At 36.4% G+C, this 27,274-nt stretch overlaps 5 protein-coding genes, 1 long non-coding RNA gene and 1 other non-coding gene across 8 annotated transcripts; 4 read left to right on the plus strand and 3 right to left on the minus strand.

Annotated features, from left to right (window-relative positions):
• Positions 1-2,347: 2,347 nt before the first annotated feature.
• On the minus strand, positions 2,348-7,440 carry LOC117927173 (formin-like protein 3). Its single transcript, XM_034846605.1, has 6 exons — positions 7,037-7,440; positions 5,191-5,980; positions 4,575-5,103; positions 4,294-4,490; positions 3,888-4,123; positions 2,348-3,499 (listed from the first exon to the last, which is right to left on the minus strand). Exons 1-6 carry the CDS (start codon positions 7,184-7,186, stop codon positions 2,630-2,632), a joined length of 2,772 nt encoding a protein of 923 aa, XP_034702496.1. The 5' UTR covers positions 7,187-7,440; the 3' UTR covers positions 2,348-2,629.
• Positions 7,441-9,325: 1,885 nt separating this feature from the next.
• On the minus strand, positions 9,326-13,076 carry LOC117927148 (MADS-box protein SOC1-like). 2 transcript variants are annotated; one of them, XM_034846564.1, is made up of 12 exons: positions 12,842-13,076; positions 11,316-11,485; positions 11,167-11,223; positions 11,025-11,043; positions 10,869-10,930; positions 10,709-10,715; positions 10,565-10,626; positions 10,358-10,457; positions 10,223-10,273; positions 10,061-10,111; positions 9,898-9,965; positions 9,326-9,689 (listed from the first exon to the last, which is right to left on the minus strand). In XM_034846564.1, the coding sequence occupies exons 1-12, from the start codon at positions 12,920-12,922 to the stop codon at positions 9,563-9,565; spliced, it is 855 nt and encodes a 284-aa protein (XP_034702455.1). In that variant the 5' UTR covers positions 12,923-13,076; the 3' UTR covers positions 9,326-9,562. The 2 variants fall into 2 exon arrangements, with proteins under 2 accessions (XP_034702455.1, XP_034702457.1); XM_034846566.1 differs by having other exon boundaries at positions 11,316-11,376; positions 12,842-12,959.
• Positions 13,009-13,081, plus strand: TRNAA-AGC. The gene has a single exon. It is a non-coding gene; the product is annotated as a tRNA-Ala (tRNA).
• A 122-nt stretch (positions 13,082-13,203) lies between these two features.
• Positions 13,204-15,496, plus strand: LOC117925839 (putative pentatricopeptide repeat-containing protein At3g11460, mitochondrial). The gene has a single exon (XM_034844947.1). It carries the CDS (start codon positions 13,224-13,226, stop codon positions 15,393-15,395), a length of 2,172 nt encoding a protein of 723 aa, XP_034700838.1. The 5' UTR covers positions 13,204-13,223; the 3' UTR covers positions 15,396-15,496.
• LOC117925840 (beta-amylase-like) lies at positions 15,439-18,869 on the minus strand. The gene is made up of 8 exons (XM_034844948.1): positions 18,614-18,869; positions 18,037-18,105; positions 17,533-17,931; positions 17,212-17,376; positions 16,816-17,079; positions 16,527-16,736; positions 15,926-16,165; positions 15,439-15,814 (listed from the first exon to the last, which is right to left on the minus strand). Exons 1-8 carry the CDS (start codon positions 18,845-18,847, stop codon positions 15,605-15,607), a joined length of 1,791 nt encoding a protein of 596 aa, XP_034700839.1. The 5' UTR covers positions 18,848-18,869; the 3' UTR covers positions 15,439-15,604.
• LOC117925841 lies at positions 17,793-19,134 on the plus strand. The gene is made up of 2 exons (XR_004653054.1): positions 17,793-17,956; positions 18,039-19,134. It is a non-coding gene; the product is annotated as an uncharacterized LOC117925841 (long non-coding RNA).
• Positions 19,135-21,638: 2,504 nt separating this feature from the next.
• On the plus strand, positions 21,639-22,046 carry LOC117926031 (putative uncharacterized protein DDB_G0290521). The gene has a single exon (XM_034845122.1). The coding sequence runs from the start codon at positions 21,639-21,641 to the stop codon at positions 22,044-22,046; it is 408 nt and encodes a 135-aa protein (XP_034701013.1).
• Positions 22,047-27,274: the final 5,228 nt, after the last annotated feature.

Here is a 27,274-nt window from a genome sequence, read left to right on the forward strand (position 1 = left end):
AATATCCATCAAAATAATAAAAATTTTACACCATTGATAATATTTTTTTCTATGTTTAGTTTTAAGAAAATACTAAAAAAATAAAAATAAATAAAAAATGCTTAGAAAAACAATTTTCTCATTTATAGTTTATTATAAAAATATGAAAAAAAAATCAAATATAACTAAAATTAGCTTGAAATTAACTTATACAGTTTGAAGTTATTTTATCTTCATATAAAAGAGGAAAAATACATGAGATGGATTTGAAGAATTATATAAAAATAAGTTATTAATTTTAAAAGTATTTTTATTTTTCTTCTTTATTTATTATTATTATTATTATTTTTACATTTTCCCTTAAATTTTTTAACAACCAAATATATTATACAATTATAATTTTCATTAGAGAGCATTAAAATCAATGGGATTCACCTAGAATATAGTAAATTACTTGTATCAATACCCATATCTTTTCTCTTTATAAGTTTCCCTATTAATAATCCCACATACTTATCCCTTTATATTCTTTTTACTATCAATATATATATATTTAATAATGAAACCTTCCATGGTCAAGCCCTTAAAAGTTAGGACTTTTCATAGGGCTTCAAACCTCGGGATACTAACCGTCTAGCAACAACTGATACCATTTTACTATTAATAATCTTATGTACTAAGAATTTATTATTTTCTTACACACGAATTATGACTACATTTCTTCTTATATTAGATATTAAATAGCACATTTTGGTGTCCTTTTAATTTTTTAAAATAATTTTTAATTATTTTTGCACTTTCTCTCAATTAATACCAAAATCCATGGCATTTATTCACTCAATCAACCCATATTTTTTTCCCTTTTTTTTTGGATATCCATTAAAATAAAAATAAAATTTATGTCATTAATGACATTAATACAATTTTTGTCTTTATCAAATTACTATTTTTCATTTTAATCACCTTTATGTTTACCTTTATAAAATTATTAGTCTCCATGGTCATATTAATATTGGATATTGAAATAATAAAAAAATTCAAAACCATTAATAATGTTGATTACTATTTTTTTCCTCATTTATTTTTACCCTAAAATTTATATGTTCCAAATTGTAATTGGGTTAATTTATTAAAGATGTGGTAAATTACTTGCATCAATCTATTCACATTTTCCTTTATATCTTTTATTATTAATGATTTTATACATTAAAAATTAATTATTTTAATTAAAAAATAATAATAATATTTTTTTTAGTCCTTAAAAAAAATTAAAAGTATTTTTAAAAACTATTTTCAAAAACTTCAACAAAGAAACACTTTTGGCTTTGACTTCGTCAGCTCAATATCACCCAATTTTGTGAGGCATGCTTCAAAAATAAATGAATAAGCAAAGGACTCTCAACAACAACAAAAGGTATATGCTAAAAGAGGTGATTGGGTAGGAGGCAATTCCTCCTCACCAATACATAGCAATTACTTGAGAATATTTTTTCTCAGCCCACCATAATTCAAAGGCACGTAAATGTTTTTAAAACCCTAAAATTTAGGACGGGATTGGTTGAGAAAGCATTGAACATATTTACACATCCTCCATGTAGAGACAATGTTCTCGTTCGATTTCGGGTGATCAAACTCCGCTATCTATTATTAGAAAATATATTTGAATAGATGAGATGAAGTAAAAAGGAGAAAATGATAAACTGAACAAAAGGGTTAGTTTCAAGTACAATCATAACCATAGTGCTAAGTCATTTTTAGTCAATCCGCTGCTTCAACAAGCATTTTATATATGCAGGCTGTTTGATTTGTTGGGGTTCATGTACTGAAAGTTAGCTTGCAAAAGATAACCCAACATTTTATGCAAGAAGTTGGCTCTCGGATTGTTTCAGTCACGACCAACCGACCAACCATATTAGGAGGATATTGTGCGCTTTGAGCCCACAGCCTTCATAGCTTTAAAATGCTCAGTTTAGAGTGGTGCCACTCAATGGCAGGAACTTCTCTTACGATGATACTCACCCTCACATACAGGTCCAACGTATAGGCCATAAGGTACAATTGACTTCACATACTTATTGGCAGTGGATTGGCTTTAATACCATCGACCTGTTGCTACTAGGTGGATCTACTATGGGTCTATAGGCTTCATGGCAGCTCACATTACTTCAAAACACGTTCGGTGCCTCCTTTATGAATGTTAGGAACTTCTACTTCCCAGTATGAGACGTTGTTCAAAGGTGTCATCCCTTATGAATGTCAAGACATTCTCTTTCTAGACGATGTGGGAGAGAATAGTTTCGAGAAGCTCTTATATGTATTAAAACTTTTTTCATGTCAAACACTTTGATGGCAATGAACAATCCTTTTTTTCAATGAATGATGTTTATCATCTAAAGTGTCATTTACAGAAGAATCAAGAACAAAACTAAGTAAAGCTTCCAATATGGTGACGTGGTTCTACAAAGTACCTGCTTCCAATATTTCAAAGCCACCTAAACAAGGGCAATGTGAATTCACAGCTCTTACTCCTGGAAACTACTTGGTTTCCACACACAGGATGTTTGGAAGCAATTTCCAGGAAAATCACTCCTTAGCTGGAAGCAGTTCTTTCCAGTGTTAATGAATGTCAAGTACCTACATGAAGTGAAGGCTAAGAAGATGGGCTGTCATCATCTGAACTGGAACTGGAACTATTATCCATCCGCCGTTCTGCAATCACAGGAAATAGTTTTTGGCGCATGTCTTGCAAAGATGACTGATGAACTTCTGGGGGAGCTGATACTGTTGGAGCCTCAGTCTTTGGATTCTTTGTTGGCTTTATGGTTGATTTCCTCACCTCATTGCAGACCTTGTCTAAAATTTTCAAGAAATCACGAACAATTGCAAACAAACGCAATCCCTCATCCTTCCCTGAATGCCCATGGAAGTAGTCAACCGTGCTCCTCACCAGAGTCATTATCCTGTTTTCTTCCTCCAGCATCCATGTGATATCAACTTCTGCGTGCTCCACAAAACTAGCAAGTGAACGGTGGAAATCACTTTCTTCCTGTAAATTACTCATATCTTTTCGTAGAAAGTCTCGGGTTTTTAGCAGTGAATGGCCTAGATTGGACACTGTTGAGGTTAAGCTATCAGCATCTATAATCGCTGCCTTTTTAACGTTCTCAAGTTCATTACTTAAGCCTGAGACCACCTGAAGACCAAGGGTGCGAAAGTGTTCTGTCTCATTGCTGGGATCCTCAGTTAAATCGTCTGATTTCAAGCTGGAGAAGCTCTTGCTCTCCCTTGGTGCGCGGGCTGCTCTTATGCCTTCAGACCGGATGATTTCCAGGACAACAAAGTGTAAGAGGGTGGTCTTGCCATCAATTCCTTTTACATCAGACAGCTTCAAGAGTGTGTCAAGCTTGAAGGCCTGGGCTCCACCACGGAAAGTACCATCATTCATGCGGTTTCCAGTTTTCAGAACTGCTTCCAAGAGCTTTAGGAACAGCCTACTGTTTCTGAGTTCCTTGCAAGCAACCTGCCATTTGAGGTGGACAATAATTAAATGATTAAATGATAGAACCTTATCACTGCGGTTTTTTGACCAAGGACAGAGGTGTTTTTGGTGCATGTTTACATATGATCAATCAAACAGAAAATCCTACATATTCTGAAGCAAAGTTCTTTTTGTTTCAACCTTAACCTCACTATAAGGCACTCGGTTTCATCAACTATGACACTCCATATGATTTTAGCGTCTTATGGCCAAATAAATTAGAAGGGGACAATAGGCAGAAAGAGAACTACACCCACAATGCATTACTTAAATAGTTTGCCACATGGAGGACTATGTTCACTGGTGGGGAGAGTAAAAAATGGTGCGTAGAATTGAATGAAACATCCAATTCAAGTATCAACTTTCTCACCTCTAAAGCAGCAAATGACTCTTTGATGCTAGACACTTCCTCCTGAAGAGAACTCATGAACAGTAATGCTTCCATCCGCTTAAATGCAAATGGGATTTCAACCAAAACTTTGAGGAATCGTTCTGCAGGGCCAAGTTGAGAAGTATTGCCAGAGAATAACCTGAGCTTTAGTTCTTCATCCGGTGTAGGTGCCATCTTCAACAAAGTTTGGAGGAGCTCTGCAGGAAGCTCATTGCCTGATTGAAGAAAAAAGGAATTAAAATCTTGATGCCTCTAAACACAAAAATTAGCAAATCCATGATGCATTCAGTTTTCTCTTCGAAGTTCCCAAGATGATAATGATTACTTGTTTATTCTTAGAGTATTAAGCCACAAAACAAATAATTGTGTAAATATAGGGAATCACCTTCCTTAAGGGCATCATAAACTTCTTCTGTTGTCACATTCAGTGCTCGTAGAAGAATTGATAAATTCTGTGCTTTCTTTGGGTTAATTATTTGTATATACTGGGGTTCTGAGGATGCTGATTCTTTCTTGCTATCATTTTTGTTCTTTTCCACATTGGTATAACCAAATAGGGATTCTATCATCTCCTCATTGAACCTGTAAAATTAGAATTGTGGTTTACTTGACAGGTACGTAATTCACTAAGAAAACCAAAGTCTTGAGATAGATTTATAGCCTTACTGGAATGATCCCGCACTTAGCTCATGCCAGACCATGGACTCATCAGGGCTGGCAAGAACCTTATCCCAGAAGAAGGGCTTTAACTTGGTTTTTGGAGCATCAGATTCACCTGTTACATCATCTCCCTCACCAGAAGCAGTATTCTTTCGATGATGTGGTCCCAGAGGGGGCAACTTTGAATTAGCAGCTGATGATTTTGGTGGCATAGGTGGAGGACGAACAATTTTTGGCGGTGGTGGGGGACGAGGACCAGGCTTGGCAGGAGGTTTAGGTGGGGGAGGAGGTGGTGGTCCAGGAGGTGGAGGAGCAGGAGTAGGAGCAGGAGCAAGAGCAGGGGCGAGAGCATGAGGAGGAGCAAGTCTTCCTGGAGGAGGTTTTAAAAGAGGAAGTGGGGTTGGTCCACCAGCAGTAGCTTCTGATACAGAGTTATGATCATCAGTGGAAAAAGAGGGATGCTGTCCTATGAGGTTTGAATTATCACTGAAGTCTTTGCCACTTGAATTTATGCTAAGAGACTGCTGTGAAGAACCTGAAAGATTGAAGTTAAAAGTACATTTTCAGAACTAAATAGAACACAAAGTTTATGTTGACAAAATTAAAACAAGGGGGACCATACCAGCAGAGAAATCACTTAAGGTGAGCAGAGGCTTCTTATCTCTCTGTTGATCTCGAGGGCCAACTTTATTTCTCCTAACATTGAGACAGCATAGTAATACAAGTGTAGCAAATGATAGCACAGCCACTGCAGCTGAAGCAAGAGCAATAGCTTTCTTCGAGCTATCTTCAGGCTTCTTTGGTGGAGACTCTGGTTCCGATTGAGCAACATGTGGCTTTGGTGGAGGGCGTTTTGGTGGAGAGCGTTTAGCAGGTGAAGGTGGCAACAGTGAGCCCATGTTATCTGGTGGGGAAGATGCATCTTCTGGAGTCTTGGAAAGTTGCTTTGGCCTCCGAAGTTGGGAACCAGCAGGTGAAGGATAATAACCTGGTGCAGGACCATAATAAATCCCTGAATCTACTAATGCAGGGTCTTGATCTGGGCCTGGAGCTGAATCAGGGGATGTCTCTATTGTTAGTTGTGGCACATTCGCCAAATGTCTTCTGGAATGATTAGACCAACCAAAGAGCAGCTCAAGGTACTTGATGAACCAACTCTTAGAGGGAACCTCATCACCTGAAACGCTGAAGATAAGATTTTTTGTTCTTAAACAGTCCAAAAGAGATTCTTTCATTTGGGGAGCCAAGCTATTGATAGCTTTGTGCACATTTCTTTTTAACAACAATGCTGCTTTCGGATTCATTTCACTAGAGCCGCTCATTTCCTCCTCAGTGAAACACAAATCAAACTCCTCAACAGCATAATTCATTTCCATCAGTTCTTGCCTGCATTGAATCCACACCTGTTCTGCCTGGAGTAAAATATTTCACCAAAATTTAGGAACAATTATTCCACTTATAAAAGAAACAAAAGGAACAAACAGTCTTGACTTCAATACAACAATTAGAGAATTTCACTCTTTCCCATCAACCTCTCAGGCATGAAAATTTCCCCTAGACAAGCTTCCCTCAAGAAGATGCCAAATGAAATTGTGGATGTTTATACAAATTAGCACACTCATGCACTTACCTCTGATGCAGAGTGCAAATGAATACCTACATGGATCCCTGCAATGATTTACATAAATCTAAGTATTTGCTTGGCAGTGGAAAGAGGGTATGGGGGTTTTGTAGTTTGTAATCTGGTGACTGTGTTTCGACCATTAAGGAAACTTAAACTGACCTTCCTTCATACACTAACAATGAGCTCCTATTTGCTTTTAAACCCTGAGAACATTGAAATTGTTAACAGACATAAATCTCAAGAAGCAAATAGTCAAGGCCTCCATTCTTCCTGATGACATGAAGCTAGTAAATGTCGAACAATCACCCCATAGCTCTCAGTAGCCTAGTAGCAGAACAAGACCTGCAACTCCTACTTTTGACACAAGACATAACTATATGTCAAGGAGAACTTCTGTATAGTGCATTGAGCACAACACACCCTCATCAGCCTTATACAGCCCCATTTGGCTAATGCCTTCAGAAACTAATAAAACGTAAATTTCAGAAGATATATATAAGAATATGATCTAGCTAGTTCTAACAAGTTAGTCAATTCATCGATCAGGAAAAGGACAAGGCAGATAGGCCTTGTACTGAACACTATTTCTCCTTCTCAGGTTCTTCTCTCGGTTCAATCTTTGACAACAACTGATTAACCTTTCTAACTAAATATCAAACAATTTCTCCAATTCCTGGTCTTGTAGTTGTCAAAAAAAACTCCTCACAAAACATAATTTACTAATCCATGAAACCATGCAAATCTACATAACAACCTGCATCAAAACTACCATTTCAACCATGATTTCTACATATGGTCATAAATATAAAAGCAGCCAATAAATTAAACAAACAAAGCATCGTACCGTGTCCTCATCTATCTCCATAGCAACCTCATAAGCTCTATTGGAAAAAAAGGTCTTAGCCGTCCTCCTCTTGGCCTCTGAGCTCCCCACAACCAACACAAAAAGCAGAATCAGAAAACAAATTGAAAAACCAGCTCTTCCCACACCCATTGCCTCAAAAATCACTGTTCCATTCCCATACTATGAGAAGGAGCATGGGAATTATCCTAGCTCCTGTTTCTCATCACAATATCCAAAAATCCTCAAAACCACACACACCAAAACCAATGCCTCCACGTCCAATAACCCCACCACAACACAACAATGCCTTTACCTCCTCCAACACCAACGCAGAATAGCCAAATTTTTGAAATTTTGAGTAATGGGTGTTGAAGGGAATCAACCCAAGAGATTGTTTTTGTGGGTTTTTGATGATTTTTTTCAATTTTTTTTTTTCAAATTATATGTTGGGATTTTTATTCATTCGAAGGTTTCTTGTTTTCCGGGAGAGACGAAGAAAACTGACGCGGAAAGGAGACGTTCGGAGAATAATGTGGAGACGCCCATAATTATTTCGGCCCCTTTGCTTAGGTGCCCTTATAATTTGGGATATTTAAAGTTCTTTTTTTGTGTAAATTGATTAAAGCTAATAAATTTTAGAAATAAAATAAAAGAAAATGACATATTTCAATATTTGAAACTTTCATTGTTTTTAAAAAATCTTATTATTAATAGCAAAAGGGAATCAATACATCTTGCTTGCAGTTACTTGTTTAAATATTGAAAATTAATAATTGATAAAAAAAAATCCACATAGATATTTCTTAAATTCACTAGAATTTATTTCAATCTCTATATGAATAGAGCTCTTGGCCCAATGGATTCTTATGGGTTTTAAATGTGTTTGCTTAATTAAAAAAACTAATACATATTTAATGTCATGAACTTTTTTTTATATGATATGAGATATCGTAATAACCCCTCATAACCCACTCTCTCTCATATAGATATTATTTATACGGGCCCTTACAATATCCGTCTGTGAACTATTTTCATGTACCTTCACAATATCTACCTCTAAATTGGGTAGATATTGTTTGTTATGTACCAAACATGACCTCGTAACTTTAAAATGTGTTTACATGTATAATTTAAAGAAGTTTATACATATATAATATCATAAACTCTTTTTCTTATCTAATATGAGATATCACACTTATACTAGATAATAATTTTCATTTCTTGTGTTGCTATACCTAGTGCACTTTTATAATTAGGTTAGTTAAGTTATGATAATATTCAAGCAATATTTTACAATTTTACTTATACACATTTAATAATTAGACCAATATAAAAGTTATTAATTTATTTTTAACAATTCTTGGATAATGGTCATCATTTTTTCTCAATCATGCATTTTTATAATATTGAGTCATTTTATGACACTATAGATATATATCGAACTAATTAAGAATCATTATGGCAAAAATGGTCTCATATGTTTATATTCATATTTCAGTTTCATTTGTTTGTACTTAAATATCATATATTTTTTTTAAATAATTAAACCACTATAAAAGTTATTAATTTATTTTTAACAATTCTTGGATAATGGTCATCAATTTTTCTCAATCATGCATTTTTATAATATAGGGTCATTTTATGACACTATATTTATATATATATCGAACTAATTAAGAATCATTATGGCAAAAATGGTCCCATATGTTTATATTCATGTTTCGGTTTCATTTGTTTGTGCTTAAATATCATTTTTTTTATAGTTAGTTGTATTTTTTTTATACTCATTCAATAATCAATATGTTAGCATTTTCGTTTAATACATTCTTGTTATTTAGGTCGGTTGTGCATAACAATTTGATGTAGTTATGATGGTATATTATTGTGATCAATTGATCTAATATATGGAAATTGAAGAAGGTAAAATTCGTCATTAATAATTGAATTTCATTTCACTATAAGGAACTATGGGGAGAAAGAATTTTTCTAAGGAGATGACCCATTTCTCTTTGTTGCTGTCCCTTTTTATAAGCATTCTTCTAATATTTCTCCACTTTGTTTTGCAGGCATTCTTTCAACCTCTTTTGCACAAAATGGCAAAAATCCCTCTCTCAATCATTCTTCATGGTGAAAGAAAATTCAATGATTCATGAAGATTTTTAACTTATTTAGTAACAATTCTTGGTCATTTTGCAATTTTAATTGATATTCTTATAATGAGGTTGAAGCAAAATTTTATCAAATGTGTTTTGAAGTTTAGAAAATTTTGTTTTTAAGACTAAAAAAAACTGTTTTTAAAAAACAATTCCCAAACAAGCTCTAACATTCTCCAGGTTCAAACATTAAGTTGAAGCAACAAACTAAAACTTAAGACGAGCCCTTAAACAGATACCATACCACAACAGCTTGCTGTTTTCAGAAAAGCCTAATAAGCTACTAAATTATTGGAAGACCCAGGATTCAGAATGGAACTTCTTGCACCAGCCTTTCAGAGAAATGGCCCTCAGCAGCTGAGGAGCATGAGGACTAGTTGTCGTCGAACCAACACGATGTGCCCTCGCCTGCTAGGTTCTGTGCCTTTAGGTAGCTCATTGTCAGGTGGGGTCCTGCAGGAAAGGCCGTTTCTTCATGGTGTTCACCCCCTGGGAGGTTCCTACAGAAATAGAACAGCAAGATTAAAGTTACTAAGGTTGATTTCCTTGTTGTGTTATAGCAAACAAGTCACACCCCTTAAAGAGTATTGGGAGGGGGATCGTACAGGTTATGGATGAGAGGTTTCAGAAATTAAAAGTGCCCAAAAACCCCCAGAAGCTAGTTGTGTAACAATGTTGAACTCAATAGTAGTAGTCAAAGACCGATACCTGGTGGTGTTAGCATCATTGAACCCTTCAGTGGTTGGATCTGCATTCTTAGTCCCGGTTGCAGATACCTACAATACGTATATGAAAACAATGGTGCTAAGGTTAGTAATTGTTCTTTTATGAGCTTTGTCTTTTCTTTCTCCTTTTCCTTTAGTCCTGTTACCTGAAGATTCTCTGGTTTTTGTGGCAGTATCTGGTCATCTAGCAACCTCACCTGAAAAGAAAAAAAAAAGACAAAGAAAACTACCTTAGAACAGTGTAGAGGTTTCATAGCTAGTCATTTCAGAGTTGTCTTGCTCGTCTCTTTTTTCTTTTCTTATGTTACCTGGCTAGACTCTGGTTTTTCCAGGGTGATCTGATCACTTAGAAGCTTCACCTAGCAACAAAAACAAGTACATTGTTCATTACCGATTTATAAAAGATATGGGGAAAGGAATTGGATGAAGGTTGATACACTCACTTTCAACTGTTCTATACGCTGAATCGCATCAACAAGAAATTGCTGGTGCTCTTGAGCTTCATGAACTGTGTTTATTTTCTCCACATCCGGATTGTAAATCCTAATAACCAAATGAGACATACAATTAAATCATCTGAAATGTTTCACCACATCATTTTACACCAATCAATGCATGTTAGCTACCGGAAAAAATAAAGAATATTTGACCTCATCTTTTCTTCTGCTGCAAGTATTTGTTCTTTGATTTCATATAGACTCTCCTCAAGAGCCTGATACCAAACAGAGATGAAAAAGACTTAAAGAAAAAAAAAGGTAGGATTCTGTTTGAATTTGCAAATGATTAAGGGTTACCTCCATTCTGAAATTGTTGTGCCATCACCAGTGAGTCAATCAACATGAAGAGAGAGAGAGAGACAGAGAGTTTATAAGACAAAAGCATCCAGAAAATAAAAAGCAAGTGTGAGTGACAATCATCTCTACAGAGAAAAATAGGGGGGAAGAGAAACCAGACCTTTCGATTTTTTCCAGCATTTCTTGTTCACACTTCAGATGTTTAAGGCTTTCAGTTAAATACTGCAAACACAAAATTAAGGGAATTAAGGAGGTATGAATAAGAGAGAGAGAGGGAGAGAGAGAGAGAGGAGGGGGAGAGGAGAGAGATCATTACCCCTTCATCACAGATAGGTCTGCATTTTCAAGCAGAAAAAATTTATTAAAAAACAAAGAAAAAAAATAATTGTTAGTAAAAGCTCAGAACAGACATCAACAGAAATCCAAATAAAACAGCAAAACAGAGAAAGCATACATACCCTTGTCCAGTTAATTCAGCAGCTTGGGCAATCCAACGAATAAAGATATCCTCAACCCTGAGACAAACCATAGAAGATAAACAAAAATGCAAGAGCCCAAAAGAAAGAACATGAATCCAAGTCTTTTATATCCATATTTTGATATCAACCTTCCACCGCTAGCAAAAGTGATCGATCGACCTTTAGGAGAAAACATTATAAGACCAACATCTGCACCACATAAGATAGATAATTCAGTGGCCTTCTTGACAATCCCATCTTTGCGTTTCGTGAATGTTACTTGACGAGAGCTTGGATTTCCTAGTTTCTGCATCACAAGCTTTTTCCGGCCCATGGTGATCAGTAGAAGAAAGGGAAGAAGAGGGTGAGTTTATAGATGAGAGAGCAATGCATTAATTGTCAAGCCATGCAAAAAAGGAATATAGGCAAAGCCCCACTTGTTCAAAGTTTTCTCCAGAAGGATTTGCAATGAAAGTTGACAACAGATTTATAAGATAAGATAAAAAAAGTTATAAAGAAAGATAAAGATGTTCTCACAATTTATTACAAAAATCCAAGAATGCAGAAAGTAGTAACTGCTATAATTATATCTTCTATGAGAAATCAACAGAGGTGGAGCCAAAGAAAGAAGTTGAAAAAAATAGGAACTATTGGGTAACAGAAGAGAGAACATTTTCACTACATTTTCATTATCAAATCAGCTCGGATTTTACCATGTTGGAGAAAATGATGATGTTTGAATGGGTTTGTACAATCATTTTTAATACTTGGTTTAGACTTGGGTTAAGTCTTTTCAACTTGAGCTCAATTTTGTTGAGATTAGACCAAGGTTGGACCAACCCAAGCCTAACCCAAACCAATTTAATATTTTCATAATATTATTCTATACAAAATATACATTGTCTTTTTAGAATTGTAAGAAAAAAAATGTCAAACTCTAATTTTATCATATATTTTTTCATTTTTTAGAAAGATGTGTTTATTTATTTTTGCCTTTCTCTCACCAATTTACTATTTTGAATTTGGTATAGATATATAGAATTAAAAAAAAATAAAAATCATTGTGAATGAATTTTGAGTCATGTTATCTGATTGATCCGACCAACCCTAGTTTAGCTTGAACTCAATTCAAACTTGGAAAAATGAAGTTGGTTAGCTTCGATTGAGTGCCTCGAATTAGAAATTAAGTTGAGTTGGGCTCACCAAATTATGAAATTTTAACCAAAAATTATGAAGTTGGGTTCAGGTCCAAATGCAAACGCCATAGTCCAAGTGCTACCCAAGTTCAATATGCTACAAATCTAGGACAAAAAATAAAAATAAAAATTCCACATCAATATTTCAAATTCCACAAACTCAGACGTCCAAATCAAACCGAATTCTGTACAACCAAGCACAGCCTGACATTCATGAAACAATAAAACCAAACAATGAACCGGATTCTTAGATAATCACATCCCACCTTGAAATAACCTCCAGCACCCCAATCATGATCATCTAACATTCTAACAGGCATTTTATCAAACAGGAAACTGGCTATTTCGGTTACGATACTACTGAACCCATGTTTTGTAACTCAACCCAAAGCTATGATAGTTAATAACACAGTAATAAGCCTAGAAACAAACAAACAAAAAGGCATATGCATCTACAGAAAACACAAGAATTCTTTTACCTGAAACAAGCAGAGCCTCAAAGCTGCAGCAACCGTGGCAAATTCGAAGGACCCATGTACGAAAAACTCCGAACCCAGCATCAAAAACCACTGGAATGATCATTTGTGGCCGCCATATTAGGAGGTAGAAACCGATAATATAATCGTTTACATCCCATTTTTCATTTGGGGATGTAGCTCAGATGGTAGAGCGCTCGCTTAGCATGCGAGAGGTACGGGGATCGATACCCCGCATCTCCATAAAATTTTCATTTCTTTTACCCAGTTAATTATATTTTTTATTTTACACAATTTATTATTTTAATTCAATCTATATTGGCTGTCTGCAAATTTAATATTTATTCATCCTCTTCACTGCAACCCAGTTGTGGAACTCTTCTTCATGAATGGCTCTCTCACCCGTAGGCTCCTTCAACCCTACAACAAAACCCTTCTCAAGAAATATTCCTATTTTCTCCGCATTCACTCATACACCACCTACTTCACACAACATTCTCTCCAACAACACCCACTCACTTCTCTACAGTGTGGAGCCCTCTTACAGTCCTTCACCAACACCAAATCCTTCAAACAGGGCCAGCAACTCCACGCCCACATGATCTCCTTCAGCATTCTTGAGAACAACACTTATCTCAACACTAAACTTGCTGCTTTCTATGCTGGTTGTGGCCTTATGTCCCAAGCAGAAGTTATCTTTGATGGCATCGTGTTGAAAAATTCGTTCTTGTGGAATTTTATGATTAGAGGCTATGCTTCTAATGGGCTGCCTATGAAGTCCCTTGTTTTGTATCGAGAAATGCTCTGCTTTGGACAGAGGGCGGATAATTTTACCTACCCATTTGTTCTTAAGGCGTGTGGTGATTTGTTACTTGTGGAAATTGGGAGACGAGTTCATTCTGAGGTGGTGGCTTGTGGGTTAGAGTCGGATATTTATGTGGGTAATTCTCTGCTTGCTATGTATGCGAAGTTTGGTGATATGGGAACTGCGAGGATGGTGTTTGATAGAATGGCTGAGAGAGATTTAACTTCTTGGAATACAATGATTTCTGGTTATGCGAAAAATGCTGACTCGGGAGCGGCTTTTCTAGTTTTTGATTCAATGGGAAAAGCTGGGTTGTTTGCAGATTGCACAACTTTGCTTGGTTTGCTCTCTGCTTGCGCTGACTTAAAGGCAGTGAAACAGGGAAAAGTGATACATGGTTATGCTGTTAGAAATAGTATAGGGAATTATAACAATTTTTTTACCAACTCTCTTATTGAGGTGTATTGTAATTGTAATTGCATGGTGGATGCACGGCGATTATTTGAGAGGGTGAGATGGAAAGATACTGTGTCATGGAATTCTATGATTTTGGGTTATGCACGGAATGGGGATGCTTTTGAAAGTCTCAGACTTTTCAGGCGAATGGCTTTAGATGGTTCAGGACCTGATCAAGTAACCTTCATAGCTGTGCTTGGAGCTTGTGATCAGATTGCAGCCTTGCAATACGGCATGTCCATTCACTCATACCTTGTTAAGAAAGGGTTTGATGCAAACACTATTGTGGGAACTGCTCTTGTGGACATGTATTCTAAATGTGGAAGTTTACCTTGTTCACGTCGTGTTTTTGATGAGATGCCTGACAAAAGTTTGGTTTCTTGGAGTGCCATGGTTGCGGGATATGGGCTCCATGGGAGGGGAAGGGAGGCTATCTCCATTCTGGATGGAATGAAAGCAAACAGTGTTATTCCTGATAATGGTGTTTTTACTTCAATCTTGTCAGCATGTAGCCATGCAGGATTAGTTGTTGAGGGTAAAGAAATTTTCTACAAAATGGAAAAGGAGTATAATGTGAAGCCTGCGCTTTCTCACTATTCCTGTATGGTGGATCTTCTTGGCCGAGCTGGGCATTTAGATGAAGCATATGAGATCATCAGGACTATGGAAATTAAACCTACCAGTGACATGTGGGCTGCACTCCTTACTGCTTCTCGACTCCACAAAAATGTCAAACTAGCAGAGATTTCAGCCCAGAAAATTTTTGACATGAACCCCAAAGGGGTGAGTAGTTACATTTGCCTCTCCAATATTTATGCAGCTGAGAAAAGATGGGATGATGTGGAAAGGGTAAGAGCCATGGTGAGAAGAAAGGGATTGAAGAAATCACCAGGCTGCAGCTTCATTGAGTTAGATAATATGGTTCATCGGTTCTTAGTTGGTGACAAGTCACACCAACAAACAGAGGATATATATGCCAAGTTGAACGAATTGAAACAACAACTGAAGGAGGCCGGATACAAGCCTGATACAAGTTTGGTGTTCTATGATGTGGAAGAAGAGGTAAAGGAGAAGATGCTTTGGGATCACAGTGAGAGGTTAGCCATTGCTTTTGCTCTAATAAGCACAGGTCCAGGCACAGTTATTCGAATCACCAAGAATCTTCGTGTATGTGGAGATTGCCACACGGTAACAAAACTCATTTCTGAGCTCACAGGTCGAGAGATTATTATGCGGGATATTCATAGGTTCCACCACTTTACCAAGGGATTTTGTTCCTGTGGTGATTATTGGTGAATACATATGCACTGAACTGAAAAATAGTTGTACATTTGAGCCAGAAGAGGGAAATGCAAATTCTTTTATTCAAAAAGCAAATACCTCAAATTTTCATGACATAACCATGGAATGACATTTTATTAGCATTTCAAAGCCAGCTGCTTTATTTCTTTTTTTGTTTTTGGTTTTTTTGGGCACTTGCATCGTCTCCCATTTCAGATGTGGTTTCACTTAAATATAGAAGTGATCCTATTTATCAAACTGCCTAACAAATCAGAAAGGCCACCGCCACCAACGCTCATATCTGTTTCCTTATTAAATGGGAATGGCACCATGGGTTTGGTTGCTTCCAGAATATCTTCGATTGGAATCTTTGGCTTGGACTTTTCCAAAGGAACTATAGGGCTATTGTACTTGTTTGGGTCAGGACAGTAATCCTGGAAAGAAAAAAAAAAAAACAGTTAAGAAAAAGATGAAGGAAATGAAAGGAAAGGTGTAGGCTATAGCCAATTGATCATATTTGAAGTACTCAAAGGGAGGTTGCTTACCTGATCAGCATGCATTTTCTTCACAAATGTCTTGAATATGCTGAAGTTCTTTGCTTCCAGCAGATCATCTGATAAACGAAGGTATGTCACCCCAGACATCTTCAGCTTTGGTGGACCATCTTTGTTGACTCCATTTGGCCTAGCATTTAGAAGGATTTGATTATAGCCAGAACGATCATACCTTGCAAGTGCATTCTCACCAGCAACTTCAATATTCTCTCTCCATCCTCCACTCAAAACCTGCACATGCATGTCCAACACATAAACCAACCACCATTTTGACATAACAATGTAAATTTTCATTATTTCACAATACCACAAGCATATCATGTCCTAAATTTTTTCATCTAAAATACTATTTCTTCCTGAACATTGTTTTGATGAGGACGAGAAATAGATCACACGTAGACACCTTCTAAGTGTAAAAAAAATGCATGTCTCGGTTGAGGTTTCTCTTGGACAGGGAATTTTGACATGTTTTTCTGGTGGGGTGAGAACACTCTTCTACAATTATGCAATGTTAAACAGCATTTCTTGCTTACCACTTTACAGTGACAGAATAAAACAGGCCTTCATATGGATTATGTTATGAAGTTTCTACCTGTTGAACAAGTTCCTGAGGTCCACTTTTGGCACTGGCACTTTGTTCGGAGTCCCTCATCTCAAGACATGTGAAATTCAAAATAGCATAATGCCTTGAGAGCATCCTTGCTATGGGTCGATACCCATCTCTATCCTGTAAGTTGTAGTATCCAGCCGTAAGCTCTGCAGCATGGCTATCAGATTTATACCACCAATGGATCCCAGATACCTGTTTTAACAATGAAATGTCAACTGTTTGATTGATGAAGTATGAACTATGGTAAATACTGGTAGGTAGTGTGATTTACTTTAGCTGCTAACTTGACTTTATAGCCCAAGAAAATTTTATTGGCTTCTTCCAGGATTTGATCACCATGGCCCAGTAACTTGTTGGAATACCAGGTCAAGAAGAACTTCCCTTTTTCAGTAAGGTATGTCCCATTTGATCCAAAGAACTCTGTTGATTCAGGTGTGTCATTGTATTCCCCAGCATTATCTGGGAGCTCCCATTCCGGGTGGCCTGCACTTGTTGCAGCTTCTAAGAATTCTGCTTTGAGATACTTGTCATAGCACTGCAATATTTTTCAGACGCAATGTGTTAAAAGATGCAGATCACAATAGAAACTAAGCTTGAAGAATTTGAGTTTGTGATACTAGGGTGCTAATACTGATTATACTGCCAAAGTTCCAAATCCTAGTGTTACCTGAAATTCTCCAATTCCTGGAAAAACCCATCCTTGACTTGATGGATAAGATGGGTACCTGAGCTCCCCTGCAGGACCAAGCCCCACTTCGATGTCTATCACAAGTCCAGCGTCTAAAAAATCAGACATGTTGTCTCTGAAGCTTTGCATATAGTCACTATAGATCTGCATAAATCAATAAGCAGTTTTAACATCAAAGGAGTAGAACAGGCATTTGTTCAAACTAGTTGACTGCATTGATCAGGACTCAAGCAAGTAGTGCAATTTCATATTTTTTGACAGTATGAACTGCGGAAAATGAAGTTTGTTGATGACTCTGACCTCAACCGCAGTTCGCCCACCAAAGAGAGGCTGGTTGTCCGCACCAATTGTGAGGTACTCCTTGTTCCTGTTGCCAGTCCGGTTAGTGTAAAAGATATCAGGGTCTGATTCCCCAATATCAAGTACCCACTGGGGAAGAGGGATGTTAACAGCATCCCCAACATTCCCACCACACTGATGGAATGACATTATGGCTTGTATCTTCAGTCCACATAGTTGGACAAGTTCGAACAAGCTCCTGTAAGCATTCCAGTCATACTGCTTCGGACCTTTCGATTCCACAATTCCCCACCAGACATCTCCCATGACTCCATCAACACCTGCTGCCCTTAGCTCCTTGAGCTGTTTCTCAAGCCCGTCTTTGTTTTCCAGAACATTGTCAACTGTAACAACTTCCAGCTTCAAATAAACGCAAAATAATCAGGTCAGTACTATACGATTCTTGTCCATTTAGATCCTACTACAAATGTGCAAAAATGTTTATAAACAGAACTTGTGACTTACAGGGAGCATTACGTAAACTGGCACATAGTTAGCTAGCATCTTCTCGTTCTCGGAGAGGGGAGTTGGAGCCTGCATATTTTGAACAAAAGAAAGAAAAGGGGGATGTTTTCAAGCTTGCCTTTCAGAATGGAGATAGAGGTGCTACTCCTTAGTCCTTACTATTTCAGTCTTGCCCCCCATTTATAGAAGGGGGAGAAACATTATCTACTGTGTCCTTATCTTTACACGTGAAATAGTGCATATTAATGTGAGCCAAGTGGGGCCTTTTGTTAACAAAAAACCTAGTGCCTGGCCCCTTTATGCATGCATTCTGCCCTCTGGACCACTGCAGATGATCAAGATGCATTGATTCACCTGCAGAAGCGGGGAATAGGTACTGAAAGATGAGGTTCACAATGGCCAATTCGGTCTCCCTGGGCTAAGTGCCCTTAGCTGCCAGCATATTTTCTGGGCAACCAGAGAGTGACCAAATTAAATTTCTCCATACATGCAAGGCTAGTGTACTTAAATCCCCATCTCGCCAAGTTGTTCTGTCCACAGCCCATATGATATTGATAGTAAAAGGATCTCCAAGTACCTCTGCTGCTGTGGTGGAAATCTCAGGTGCTACAGCTTGAATACTCATGTCTACACTGCCTGAACTGAAAGACAGACCATGCCCGAGCCCAACCCGTCTAACCTGCTTTGCTCTTCTTGCATTTTCAACTTGATTAACCGACGGCATTGCCCAGAGAAACTCAGCTTGGTGAACCCTACTGCTATCTCCAAAACAAGGTATCTTCGAATTCATGATGCTTGCCATGGTCACCATGGCAAACAAGAAAAACTGCTATATCACAATATGTCTGAATGAAGATGATGGCAAAATTTATGGTCAGGCAAAAGAGACGAAGGGGAGAAGAAGAAGCTTCCAGAATAGCCAAACACCTGCTGCAACAACTTTTTTCTTGGAAGAAAAATCTTATTTGTTGTTTCTTGTTATGGTTGGTTGATTTATGAATTTGCTATGAGTTTCAATGGAGACCTCTAGTTTGTATGGAAAAGAAGACAATGAAGGTGTGCTGAATGAACAAACAAGTGGTTCATGTTTCTCTCTTATATGCATGTACACACACATTCAATTACATTCAGGCTCTTTTTCTTTTGCTATGTATGTTTTGTTGTCTTCTTCTAAAGTCATTGTCACCCTTTGATTTTGTTTTTGCCTGTAAAAGATCTTCAAAAGGTGAAAATTAATTAGGAAAAAGGGAAGAGCACTAGGAAAATGAATTTTTTTAAGCTACCAACTTGCAAAGTGTGACATGGAGAGACAAATTAATAATTATGGATTACAAATAAATAGAAATAAGGGAATAAATAGTAGAAATAATGGTTTTGATTTTATGACAAGTTACTAATCGACTTAAAAGCTTAAGTTGTTAGAAATATAAACAACAAATATTAGGGATGCAACTTGGGCCGGTTCAACTCCAACTCGATTTTGGATGGGATTAGGAGGTCCTTTTTCCAATTTGGGTTGAGATATCAGGCAACTTAAACCCAATCCGAATCCGAATTAAGTATTTAATAAATTTACTAGATAATGATACTATATTATTTAGTTAGTGATATTTAAACCCACTTTGTAGTGATTTTGATTCCTTGTTTTCATGAAGTATTGTGATTCATCTTCTAAGGAGGTTGGGCTTGGCCCACATGACATGTGCAAATATGGGGCCATCCATTGAGGCCCATATGTACAATACACTTACAGGCTTAACACCTAAAAGCCCAAGTCTTGTGGGGCCTTTCTAAATTTAATAATTAATATTAAAACTTTAGTAATATTGTAGGGTTTTCTTTTTTATTTTTTATTTTTTATTTTTATTATTAAAATTTTATTAAAGAAATATATTCCAAATAATAAAATTAAACATGTTGTATTTTTCCACGTATTTTACAGGATGTTAAGAAATTAAATTTTATGGGTGGAGGAAATGGAGAATCTTTAGTGAAGAAAAATCATGAGCGGTGGGCCCCACTTATGCTGTCATGCACGCGTAAATCACGCGCGTCTTCGTAGAGTAAAAACGAATCTAGGATGGCGTGCCCACTGCAACGATTACGTGGACGAGCACCGCGGACGTGGCAGTTGGGTCGGGGGGTCACTTTCGAGAGAACGTTGAGGGCGTAGATGAATAGGGCACAGAGCTTACGAAAGCTACATCCCTAGGTGGTGACGTGGCGACGGACAATCTGTCTGGCTCGGTTTCCAATTTATCCTCCTTGAAAGCTCAGTACAATCCAACTTTTTTTTGTTTTCCTTTTTCTACCCCTAAATTCTTTTATATTTTTAAAATAAAATGTTTATTCAATATTACAAAATATTACACCCGTAGATTTTTATTTTTTTATGTTTAAAAAATATAAAATAGTAATAATTTTTATATAAAATTGAATCATTTTCATACAAAAATGAAAAATATAGAAATTTATCTTATATTTTAAATTTTGAAATAATAAAATTTTATAATACCTTAAATTCCTAAAATATTTTTTAGAAAATAACTCTCAACAAGTTTCAATATTTTAAATAAAATTTACTATTATTTTTATTTTAAAAAAAAAAAAAAAAAAACCAAAAAGGTATTCAAAGAGTGCAAAATCAACCAAAATTATTACATTATTATCCCTGACAACAATGCTTGTGGAATTCATCATCAAAATTAAGTTTCTAGCTTATTCTAAATCCAAATTAAATTTCAATTTTTCCAAGCCTTAAAAAAAGAAAAGAAAAGAAAAGAAAAGACTGGTTTTTAGGAGTTTTGGTAAAAGCCAATATAAAATTTTCTACAAAATTGACAATATTTAGACGGTATGAAAAATTTTCCTAGAAAACAAACAGTGGGGGCGAAAATAGTAAAAATATCTGTTGACAGGCTTTTAGGACGTATGGGTTACAGAATTGGCTTCATATAAAATTCCGTATATGCACGTAGGGTACTACTTTCTTGAAAAAACAAACGATAAATAAAAGGAATTTAAATTTATGATTAAAAAAAATTAATATTATAAAAATTTTATTTTAATTAATATGGAAAAAAGAGTTTGACCTAAATTAATTCTCCTTATTTTCATATTAACGTTTTTTTAATTAAAATTATTTTTATTAAATTGGATTTACTTATTAAAATTTTATTAAAAGTAAGAGTTTAATTTTAATAGATTATTTTTTTGCCACGTAGACAAGTTTATTCCGATCTGTAACGACAAAAGGACAGCAAAGCAAAGGAAAAGTGGGTGAATAGTAATTATGGTAAAAGCCAAGGGCATTTACTTGAAGGGGACTCAGCAACTACGAGTCGCAAAAAGCACCAAACCTTATTAGGCAAAAGCGCTTCCACTCTCTTCCTCACTGCGCTTCACGTGCCATCACACACCCCACCAAAACGACACCGCATCAGAACCTCCAAATGCATCCCCGTTCTTCTTCTTCTTCTTCTTCTTCTTCCCACCAAACGCCATGAACTGCAACCACACTGTAAGTGTAAGCTGCCCACTTCCACTTCCTCTGAATTCTCTTAAGCCCTCGGATTCTCCGTTCCCAAGCTGAGGAAACCACAATGTGTTATGTGGGCAAAGCCACCAAGATCTTCATCTTCATCGTCACCGTCCTCGCTGTCACCGGACTAGTGATCGGCTTCGGTCTCCTCCGCCACAGCATCCAGAAGACCCACAAATGCTCCGGCGACTCCTGCCTCCAGCCCCCCTCATCCGTCTACCCCGACCCCAGCGCCACGCCTACCCCATTTCTCACCCCGAATCCCAACCCAACCCCCATCCCCAATCCCAATCCCAATCCCAGTCCAAATCCAAATCCAAACCCTAGCCCGAACCCGAATCTGAATCCTCCTCCGCCGCCTCCGCCGCTGTCGCCGACGACCCCTCCACCGCCGGCTCAAACTACTCTCGCTACGGCGCCGATTTATAGCCCGCCGGCGCTGCCCACGCCGGGTCCGGTGAATGCCTAGGGCTTTGCCTTTTTGGAATCATGTTATTTTTTGTTTCAGTTTTCTGGAAGCATTTCAATTTCGTTATTGTGATTTGGAAGCAAGTTTTGGATGGGGGTTGGTTGTACAGTGGAAGGAAGCATTGTTGTTGTAGCGTTTAATTCAATTTTTGGGAAATTATGAATTTACAGAATTGTCCCTGCAGAATACTAATATTTGCAAGAATGTTTTTGGCATTTGCCCAACAAATTCAATTCAGTAATACTGTGGATTCCCACGTGGATCTATCAACTTTTCATTCGGAAGCACTTTTCCAGAATTTCTCCTTTATTCCTTTTTTCTTCCATTAATTTATTTTTCTCTCTCTCCTAAAGATATCATATTATAATACATTGGTGCGATCCATTTTTGTGAAATTTTATGTGGCAAAATCTAGTATTTTTCTGTGAAATTTTTTTTATCCATAAATGTGTTTGGTTGGTAAGAAAGTTACGCAGCCCAGTAAAATAATTCAGCAAAGTGGACGGATGGGTGGGTGGATGGATTGTTTGATATCAACCTCATACCCCTCCTTCAACCCCACTTCTTCAAGCAAAGAATAAAAACACAAAAAGCAAAGAAACCGAAATTAGAACCCTCAACTACCATGTCAAGGATGTAACGGTCATTTCACATTAATATTTACGTGGTTTTTTTTTTTTTTATCTTTAGATTTAAGGTGTGAAATAACCGACATACCATTAAAACAGGCTACGAAAATATGACTAGAATAACTTTTCCTCTAATTATTATTACACTTTTTTGCACTTTAACATAACTAATTTAATCCTATCCTTTTGCTCTCAAATTATAAGGTAGGGCTAAAGCAAAAGTCCTTTCATGAAAGGTTGGGAATCCAATATCCTTGTCTTCCTTGGATTTTCATGGTATCATCATGAGATTCACACGATTTTCTTATTACTTAAAATAAAAGTCACAAATTTTACTATATGCTTTTATTTATGTTCATAAATATTTTATAAGACTGTATCTCATAGTATTATTTGTCGGCGGATAAATGATGGGTAGCATATGGACGGATCAGCCTTAGCCTTAGCCTTAGCAGGCATATAGCTGCAAGCCTGCAACTGGACCTGAGGGTCTAACAGAAAGCAGAATTGGAAATTTAGGATGTACCATGAAAAGACACCAATGAGTCCCACCACACTACCACTAGGATAAACATGGGAAAAACAAGTAAATAAATAAATATATATATATAACTTGGACAACGTTATTATTTCTATGTTGGTATCATTTGATGTAATAAACCCTAATTTCACCATAAACAAGTCATTTATGAATCTTTACAAGAATTTATTAATTAAGTTCACCAAGCATTTTTAGGGTATGTTTTCAAAAAATAATTTTCTGTTTTTGAAAACAAAAATATATATTTAACAATTAAAAAATATAAAATAATTTTTTGTTTTTGAAAACAGAAAGCATGATTTTTTTTTTTTAGAACATATTTTAGTTGTGTTAAATAGTTTTATGAGTACTATTTTTTAAAATAATGGAATGAATGTAAAAAATAATTAAAAATAAAATACTATATATATAATTTATTGTTAAATTTGGAGACATGGAAAATAAATTAAAAAGGTTTAAGTTTTCAACATACTTTTATTTTAGAAAATATTGAAAAAAAATTGAAAATTATTTTTAAAACTTATTTAGTGAGAACCGTTTCTTAAAACATTTTTAAGCATACTCAAAATCTTAATTTATTTAACATAATTAAAAGTAAAAGAAATACTAACAGTCTGTTTAATAATAATTCTACGAAGCGTTTTTAACCTAAAAAGTGTTTGAAAAAAAAAGTTGACACAAAATATGAGATGAAATATAATAAGTTTTGTATATTAGATTAACTATACACAGTTTATATAGGAAATTACAAGAGAAGAAATAGAAAACAAGAGATATAATAGGAAAATAACTTATTCCTAAATCATAAAACTATCTATTTATAGAAATAAGAAATTAACATAATAGGAAAATAATTCTCCTATTTTATTTACAGCTCAACACTCCCCTTCAAGTTGAAGAATAGATGTCTTCCATTCCCAACTTGAATACAAGATCGTGAAACATTGAACTGTTAAGTCATTTTGTTAGGATATTAGCTAATTGATGTTCTGATGGAACATAGGACATACACACTACTCCTTCCTTCAATTTTTCTTTGATGAAATGCCTATCAATCTCAATATGTTTTGTCTCATCGTGTTGTATAGGGTTATGAGTAATATTGATAGCTGACTTGTTGTCACAATAGAGCTTCATAGGACCATTTCACTTGATTCTCAAATCATCTAGAATAATCTTCAGCCAAAGTAGTTCACACAACCCTTGAGCAATGACCCTAAACTCTGATTCTGTAGACGACCTTGCTACCACATTCTGTTTTTTACTTCTTCATGTTACTAGATTACCTCCAAGAAATGTAAAATACCCTGTAGTTGATCTTTGATCCACTAGGGAACCTGCATAGTTAGCATCGGTGTATGCTTCTAGAGTAAGAGTATTGTTCTTTTTGAACAAAATTCCTTTCCCGAGGTTGTCTTTCAAGTAATGCAGCACCCTATGAGCAACTTGAAGATGAAATTCTCTTGGATCATGCATGAATTGATTGATCAAGCTCACCGTGTAGGCGATGTCCGATAGAGTGTGAGCAAGGTATATGAGTCTACCAACCAGCCTCTGGTACATTCTTTTATCCACCATTGGTTCTTCTTTAACTTCTCCCAACTTGTGGTTTGGATCCATTGGGGTAGAGACTGGTTTACACCCAATTTTCCCTGTTTCTGCCAATAAATCAGTTATATACTTTTGTTGAGAGATGAAGATCCCTTGTGTGGAATATGTCACCTTAATATTGAGGAAGTACTTCAGTTTCCCTAGTTCATTTATCTCAAACTTTGTTGCTAATCTCTATTTCACTTCATACTTTTCTCTCTCATCATTTCTAGTCACTATGATGTCGTCAACATAGACTAGAAAAACAGTTACCCCTCCTACAGGCGAGTGCTTAATGAAAAGAGTTGGTCACCTTGGCTTTGTTTGTACCCAGACTCTTTCATGACTTTTGCAAATCTCCCAAACCAAACCCTAGGAGATTGTTTTAGGCCATAAAAGGCCTTTTTAGCTTGCACACCTTGTTACCTATGTTTCCCTCAAATCCTAGTGGGATGTTCATGTAAATCTCTTCATCTAAATCACCATGAAGAAATGCATTCTTAACATCATACTGTAAGAGTTGCCAATTGGAGTGGGCAGCCAGTGACAACAGGGTTCTAATAGTATTCATTTTGGAGCAAAAGTCTCCTGATAATCAACTCCATAAGTTTGAGTGTACCCTTTGACTACCAATTTTTCTTTATGTCTCTCAAGAGATCTATCAGCCTTATATTTCAGTGTGAAAATCCACTTGCAATCAACAATGTTTTTCCCTTTCAATCTTTCAACAATCTCTCATGTTTGATTCTTTTCTAATGCACTCATCTCCTCTCTCATAGCATTCTTCCATTCCATTTTTGTCAATGCCTCAGAAACAGTGTTAGGGATAGTGGTGTTTAGACTCACAATAAAATTCTTGTGGGCTGGTGATAGGTGCTTAAGAGACACATAGTGTGATAGTGGATAGAGTGGTCGATTAGTGCATTTTCTGGTGCCTTTTCTGACAGCAATGGGAAGGTCTAGGTCTAGGTTGTCTATTGAGTTAGTGGAAGTTTCACCAAATTGTGTATGTAAAGGTGGGTCTGATATTACTGTGATTTCATTCCAAGGGTTTGAGTTGGATTCTTGGACCTGCTTTTGTTCTGGAATGACCTTTTCCCTTTAATACACCTTAGGAAACTGTGAAAAATTACGAGCGACACTGGCTGGAATAGGGGATGACACAGGTTCAGTGGTAAAATTGGGTGACTCAAGTGTGATTGACTTGGATCACTCAGGTTCTTCATCACCATGGGTTGAGACATGAGGAAGGTTAAGAGGTTCAAAGAACTCACAAGGACTATCTTCCATCATTGAAATCTCCCCCTAAAGAGAGGACTTGGGGAAAAAAATATTTATTTTTTGTGAAGGTTACATCTGCAGAGATGTAAAATTTTCTAGCTGAGGGATTGTAACACTTGTATCCTTTTTGAGTGGACGAGTAACCAAGGAAGACACATTTTATGGCTCGGGGGTCTATCTTGTCTCTATGTTGGTTGTGGACATGAACAAATGCAGTGCACCCAAATACCCCGGGAGTGAGCTCATTTGAGGTTCTGAAGTGTGGATAGAAACTCTTAAGTATCTCTACAGGGCTTTTGTTGTCTAACACTCGTGAGGGAATTCTATTTACCATGTATGTGGCAGTAAGAACAGTTTCTCCCTAATAGGACTTAGGAACATTCCCTTGAAAAAGTAAGACTCGGGTTATGTTGAGTAAATGCCCATTTTTTCTCTTGGCTATCCTATTTTGTTGGGGTGTGTTAACACATGATGAGTCATGGAGAATGCCCTGTGATTGAAAATAGGGTGACAAAATCTAGTTGAAGTAATCTTTAGCATTGTCTGTCCTAAAGCCTTTTATTTTAACCCCAAATTGGTTTTGAACCATTAAGTGAAAATTAGGTATAACAATGCTAACATCAAATTTTTGTTTAAGGAGAAAGATCCATGTAACTTGAGTGTAATCATCAATTAAGGATACAAACCAACGAGCCCCGGAAACATTAGGTATAGTCGAAGGACCCCATATGTCACTATGAATCAAATGAAAATGATGAGAACTTCTTTTATTACTCATAGGAAAATATACACGAGTATGTTTTTACAATTCACAAGTTTCGCAATGAAGATTAGAAATATCTAATCCTTGGAACAAATGAGGAAACATGACCTTTAAAACCTTAAAAGATAGATGACCTAGACGTAGGTGATACAACCAAATGATATCATTATTTGAGGAACTGAGAAAAGACAACGATAAATTATTACTAGTTTTCTGAGATGATTCAAGGTGGTAAAGACCACTCCTTTCCTTAGCAAGTCCAATTCTCATCTCTGAGCCTTGTTCCTGAAAAATACAGTAAGAAGGGAAAAAAATAGCATAACATTTAAGATCATGGGTAAGCTTTTGAATGGAAACAAAGTTGGCCGAAAATTTTGGTACATGAAGGACATTTTTAAGAATAAGGGTAGGTGTGATGTATATG

Source organism: Vitis riparia, chromosome 12, assembly GCF_004353265.1.
Source record: "Vitis riparia cultivar Riparia Gloire de Montpellier isolate 1030 chromosome 12, EGFV_Vit.rip_1.0, whole genome shotgun sequence".
NCBI classification, from domain to species: Eukaryota; Viridiplantae; Streptophyta; class Magnoliopsida; order Vitales; family Vitaceae; genus Vitis; species Vitis riparia.